Source organism: Corvus brachyrhynchos, unplaced genomic scaffold (assembly GCF_000691975.1).
Source record: "Corvus brachyrhynchos isolate BGI_N302 unplaced genomic scaffold, ASM69197v1 scaffold34, whole genome shotgun sequence".
NCBI lineage: Eukaryota > Metazoa > Chordata > Aves > Passeriformes > Corvidae > Corvus > Corvus brachyrhynchos.
This window is the reverse complement of record NW_008238126.1, coordinates 704,391-710,695: the sequence shown is the minus strand read 5'-3', so window position 1 is coordinate 710,695 and position 6,305 is coordinate 704,391. Positions and strand designations below refer to the sequence as shown.

Below are 6,305 nucleotides of genomic sequence, written 5' to 3'. Positions count from 1 at the left end.
AAGCAAAATGGTATTTGCTCAATGGCCTAAGAGCTATACATGAAAATAAGTCCTAGGTTTAGTCATCATTCTGGTGGCTCTGGTTCTGTACATCAACAGGTCTACTCAAGTTAAGAAATTACTCCATTTAGTATGTGGCATTTTAATATTTGATGAGTTTTTAGCTTTTGAATAATGGCTTTTGTGACAGACATGGTGTGTCACACTTACAGGCTTTTAGAAGGGAATAGTGAGCCTCATGACTTTTCCCTTCCCAAGAGTTTCTCAGCCACTGAACTCTGATGACACAGGGTTCAAATAATTGTTTCAGCTAGGCTGGGTATTCCAAGCATGGCATTTCATATCCAGTTCACTTTTCAATGGTTTATTTGTAATTTCTGCTAAACCACAGTTAAAGTTATCCAACATTTGGCCACTAGGTCAGTAACAGATGACCCTTGCCAACAGCACAGTTTGCTTTGAAGGCCAGTATAACTAGAAAACTGAGAATAAATTGATAGGTTAAGAGGTTGTCTGTGGGAACTGATGCCCATCCTCTGTCCAAATGTCAGCTTCCAGACTGCAGTGCTGATACCTGGCTGACCTTCTTCTCTGTTCCCCTGCTGCCCACGGCCTAAAGTAAAAGCACCTCTCTGTAGTCAGAGCTGAGTCAGAAAAAGAAGAAACTCTCAAAAATATCCTTTCATAAAAAAAGAAAGGCTTCTTAAAAACAAGTCCTCATGCTTTTGCCTTTGTCACAGCCCACACTGTGGTACCAGCACCCTCCAGCAACCCAGGATATTTTGTACTTCTGCTCTCAGATTCAATCCAGCCTGGTTAGTCCTGTCCTCGCTGCAATTGTGTGCTTGGAGCACGGGCCTGACCTAGGATTGTTTCTTGGGAGTCTTCCCCAACAGCAGCACCCCCTCGTCCCCCGTCTGCTGTGCCCCTTGGCCCCTAGGAGTTGCACTCCTCGCAGTGGCAGGAGAGGATGTAGCGGTAGGTGGCCGTGAGCCGCATGCCCCCCGAGCACCGCAGCCTCATGGCCTTCAGCTTGGAGGTCTGGGGCCGGCAGCAGTGGCAGGTGGAGCGGAAGGGCTGCTTCAGGACGGTGCTGAAGGAAACCATCGGCTCCGAGCGCGAGGTCTGGCTGCAGCGGCCTTCACAGCGAGCCAGCAGCACCATCTGTGAAAGAAAACACTCGGGTTAGGGAAAGTGTCCCCAGCACACAGCTGACACCAGCAGGTGGGAGCCTCCTTCCAGCCTGGCTGGGGTTTTGTCACTGCATCCCAGCCCCACACCGTGCTTTGCCCCTGCGCTGTGTCTGAGAGAGTGGAGGAGATAATGTGGGCAGGAGGAAAAGCAAGGCTCCTCCTGAAGTCCCTGGCACTGACACCAGCAAGGACTGCAGGACCTGGACTGACCTCAGGGCCCCAAATGATCACAGCCAGCCCTGCTTTCCAGCCACTGTGACCACAACTGCGAGTTGCTGACCCCAGATTTGTAGCAGCCAAGCCCTTAAATCATCAGCCAGACTGATACTTTGATTGGGTATTTACCAGTGTTTTGAGTATATACACCAGTGATCAGCAGAACTGGTTCTCAGGGACAGCTAAATGTCCAAGTTCTTAGATATTATGAGCATGCAAAGCAGAAATATAAAGAAGTATGTTTCTAGCTCAGCCCTTTGATAAAGATCACCTTGAACATGTATTTGCAATTATATGTGTATCTATATATCATTGCATCAGTTGTATCTATATAACATGCACTGCATAGCATAAGGCAGTAAAAATGTAAGAAGAGTTGAATAGGTTGCCAAACATGAGGGTTGACTCATGAGATTTCCCAAAAGCAGTGCAGCTCCTTCTTTCTTCTGAGTTCACCATGTGAGCTGTGACCAGAACAAGGTAACTTGCACAATGGGAGTCACTAAGGAAGGAAAGTCCATGGTCAGTCACCTATTCCCCAAAAACCCCTTGTTGAGCAGAGATGGATAGAGCATTAAGAACTACATAAATCTTGGAAAGGACCCTCTAAAGCTCAGCAAATGATGTACTGGAAACAGCTGTTACCACCTTGATAACGGGTGTTGTAAAAGTTTGAACAGACTCATACTTTCATGGGAACGGAAATATTAAATCCATGTCAGCTAATTATCCTTAACCAACACAAACTTCAATATCAGCTTATTATATCATCTAAAGTAGGCAGTAAAACAGTTGCAAGTCTTTCCTATGACCACGGGAGAACATTACATTTTAACCATGCTGCACATATCTCATGGCTTTTTTCCAGACAATCTGAAAACAGCAAATATTTTACAGTGTTAAACCTTTTTGGGCTTCTTTCTCTACAGAAGCTCAACTGGCTGCAAATCTCTAAGTCATGCAAGCAGGTACATCGAATGTTTAATTTTCTCTTCAGTCAGAGTCATAAGGAAAGATGAGATAAAAGAGAGAGAGAATATTCCTGAAATCAAGTAGGAAATGACAGCACTGTCTGCATCCATGGAAAAGGTTCTGATCATCCATTGTGCAGTGCTTAAAAATGACTCTTCCAAGAGCACTTACATGCTAAATGTTTTGCTTGAAAATGTCTTAATGTATTGATATACTAGTGACTACACTTCCAGTCAATAGAGGTCACAAGGAAGATGTCTTCGTGAACTGATGACCTGTGCTTGGGACCATCTTGCTTCTTAGTTAAATTAAGAGATGGGTTCTTGTTGCTCTCTGACAAATTTGCCATCTTTTAAGATTTGTAGCATAAATTTATGGTATCCTTCCTGTGGTACTGCATATTCCTACATAAATTAAGTTCAGCTGTGGGAAGGAAATTTCAGTGTATGGTTGAGTCACACCCAAGCTTTAGACCTATCAGCTCTGTCAAGCTCCTTAATAGCAGTGCCTTTAGTGTATAGAGAACATGAAAGGGACAATCACTACAGTGCTGTCACCCCATTACTCACAGATAAAGATCCACTTTTTTCCCCTTGGTAAACAAAACTCACTTCCCAGACAGGCAGCTGGTGAAGGTGTCTAATTAGATACCAGCTATGCAGGTATCTAAATCCTGCCTGTATTGCAAAGGAAAGGAGCAGATTGAGACATTTAACCCAGTTAGTTTTCTTCCCAGCATCTTGACACCTCTTGTTAGGTCCCCTGCTTTGACCAGTTCACCAGACTGTGTGTTACAGGCTGTTCCCAAACATTTGGCTGAATCACAGAGTTAACTGGGTTGGAAAAGACCTTTGAGATCATCACCTATAAATTTTGGAGGTGAAGAGCAATCCATCAGCACCTGACAACTCTTTAAAGGCTTCAAAGACAACAGAGCTGAACTCTCCTCTGGAGTGGTACAGGGGGATGTGCAACAGCCAGAAATTCCTTTTTGGGAGGTTCAGAGTCCCTAAAGTCCCTTCCAACCAATCATTTCTATGATTTCAGCCCAAATGTGACAGCACACATTGCTGTATGTTGGGGCTGACTTCTGGCGGTTGATGCTTCTGGAGCTGGAAAAATCAGTCACTTTCTGGTACTGTTACCCTAAGAATTTTTATGGCACACATCTGCTCCTGTATCTGCAGGTACTTTCAGAAATGCCAATAAAACTAAAACAAGCCCTCAAGAAACTGGCAGGACTAGAGAAGAGTTGTCCAGAGTAATTATGGGGTAGAATTATCTGATGTGCCAATATGTCTGTCTGAATATATTTCTCATAAACAGCTGGCTTCCTTATGCAAACCCAGCCAATATTTAGTCAATGTGCCAGTGTATTTATAATTTATAATTTACAATTTATAAATTCTAAGCCTTGTCTTTAAAGACTTGCTTTAGTCTGAGGAGGCTCTAATTTTAATCTGCAATTTTTCCGGCTACTTAGTTTTTCATAAGATTAAGGTCAGTATTTATATAATGTAGAATCACACAGTGTTGGTTTTATACCTTGTTTTTGGATGACAGTGTAAACTCTTACAAATGGCACAAACCCAAGGTTATCAAGTTGAACTTTCAGGCTAAAAAAAAATATCAAATTTTCCGTTTTCATAGCTTTCTAACCTTCTGGGCTATGAAGGTTTTGTCCTAACCAAAATTTTCCTTCCTCTTCATAAATCCAGAACAGCACCAGTGGATTTTGACAGGTGCGCAAATGAGCTGGAAATAGCACGTACTTTGAAAGCTTTGCTTTGCCTTTTAATCAATTGCACCAGCTGCTTATTGCTTTGTGTACTATAGTGCAATAGAGATTATCACCTAAATAACTAGTAATGCCATGATGGCATAGCACAATAATGCAGTGGGTGTGTATATATAGTAAAAACATGTGGGTATTTTATAACCTGACACCTCTTGGCCCCCCTTGAGCCCTGCACATGTGAGTTTGTGCATGTCACCTTGCAGGGCTGGATCCAGAAGCACAGTGTCCTACCACAAGGGAACCACATGGGTCTATGAGCAGCTAGGGAAGAATATTATTGTCATTATCATTATCACTATCATTATCAGTATTATTTAAAGTCAACTGTCTCATAGGTACAAAAGAGAGCAACCTGAATCTGAGGCAATATTTGACTCCGATCATTTGAGCTGTATTCTGGAAATCCAGAAGCTGTGAACTGGTTTTTGTAGTCCTTTTTCTTCACCTTCAGCAACAAGCTGAAGCCTGAAAGCAGATGGGCTGAGATGCCTGAGAACAGATTTTCACATAGTTCCTGTGGCCTGGCTGCAAGCAGACATTACTGAAAATCTCCTGAGCTACCTCGGGAGTAAATGTCTTCAAACATCTGCTGAATTTTTCTTCATCTGCTCCATGTCTCTCTGGGCTGGATTCTTGAGTGCGAGGCTGTCAGTGGTAGCACACTTCTGGCACATCTGGACGAAGCACTTGTGACAGCCAAAATTGGAATTTAGGAGTCTCTGGCAGCAGAGAGAGAACCCAGCACATCGATGGAGATCGATGGGTCTCCATGACAGAGGTCAGGGTAAATCCAATATAGTCAGGAAAGGTAATACCTCATGAACTGCTACAAACATTTCCTTGAAGACAAAGGAAAACACTGTTTTTCTGGAATAAATGGCCTTCTTCCACCTCTCTTTTGTGTCTCTTTTGTATGTTTTGTTACTATAATGGACTATGTTTCCAAAGGATTTGGAAAACTGTTTTCATCGTCTGCCTGAAGCCACAAGCAAAAGGGATTTTAATGATTAAATTATATTGGCTGGATGTTTACCAGAACTGCTTCCCATGTGGGTACAATTGGCAGCCTCCACAGAGAAGCACATAATGGTGGACATAATCCTTTTTCAACCAGGACAGACAGCAAACATAATATGTCTTGCAATTTCTGAAGCCATTTTTAACTTCTGTAACTCTACGCTGCACCCAAAGGGAAAACATATGGAGTGAGAAAGGATATCTCAGTGAAACCAGTCTATCAACCCAAAAAAGGGCAAAGTCTCTGCTTGCCACTGTCAGTCCAGGCTTCCACAGTGGAAACTTGGTGGAAACAAGAGGTACCACAATTCCCACAGCTACTCCCCAGAACTTTCCATTTTTTGTCTTGGTTACATTTTATCACTATATATATATATAAGCAGACATTGCATCTAGTTTCCATTAGCATGTCTAATATTCCTCTGTGTTTACATGCTAGATCCAGAACAGAAGCCATATGTCTACCAGGATGATTCAGATCCCCAAGACCTTAAAACAAAGCAAACAAACAAAAAAAAAGCTTGAATTAAGAAAGTTTTCTAGGAAATTATTTCACTTCGTATGGAAACTGTTTTCATTTTCCATTTCGTGAGAAAGTCCATACAAATCACTGTACTGTTATAAAAGTGTTCTTGAAACCATTGTGGAATTTGGGAAGCCAAAAGATGTGATAATATTTTCAAACATGATTTCCATTAAAAGCTTGATTTAAAAAGAATCACTGACTTTTGTAGCCAGAATTGAGAATGTTTATGTCAACAACTTTTCCCTCAAAGCTCAGTTTTGAAATTATATGTTTTTCATTACGATGAAATCTAACTGAAATGTCCTCATTTCCATCAGCCCCACTCCTAAAGGCCTGATTGCTTTTTTGCTTTTCTATGTCATTGGGGATGATTAAAAAAGTGAATTGTTGATGGGTTCTTTTCCGTTTTTCCTTCCTTCTTTCCTTCCTTCCTTCCTTCCTTCCTTCCTTCCTTCCTTCCTTCCTTCCTTCCTTCCTTCCTTCCTTCCTTCCTTCCTTCCTTCCTTCCTTCCTTCCTTCCTTCCTTCCTTCCTTCCTTCCTTCCTTCCTTCCTTCCTTCCTTCCTTCCTTCCTTCCTTCCTTC

General features: G+C 42.2%; 1 protein-coding gene across 4 annotated transcripts in view; it reads right to left on the bottom strand.

The window, feature by feature from the left end:
- Positions 1–343: 343 nt before the first annotated feature.
- Positions 344–6,305, bottom strand: part of NDP (NDP, norrin cystine knot growth factor) — a 19,724-nt gene continuing 13,762 nt past the window's right edge. For all 4 annotated transcript variants that reach the window (XM_017733426.1, XM_017733427.1, XM_017733424.1 and 1 more), the window contains exon 4: positions 344–1,164. In XM_017733426.1, the coding sequence (XP_017588915.1) occupies positions 937–1,164 (228 nt within the window). In that variant the 3' untranslated portion in view covers positions 344–936. The remainder of the gene's footprint in view (positions 1,165–6,305) is intronic.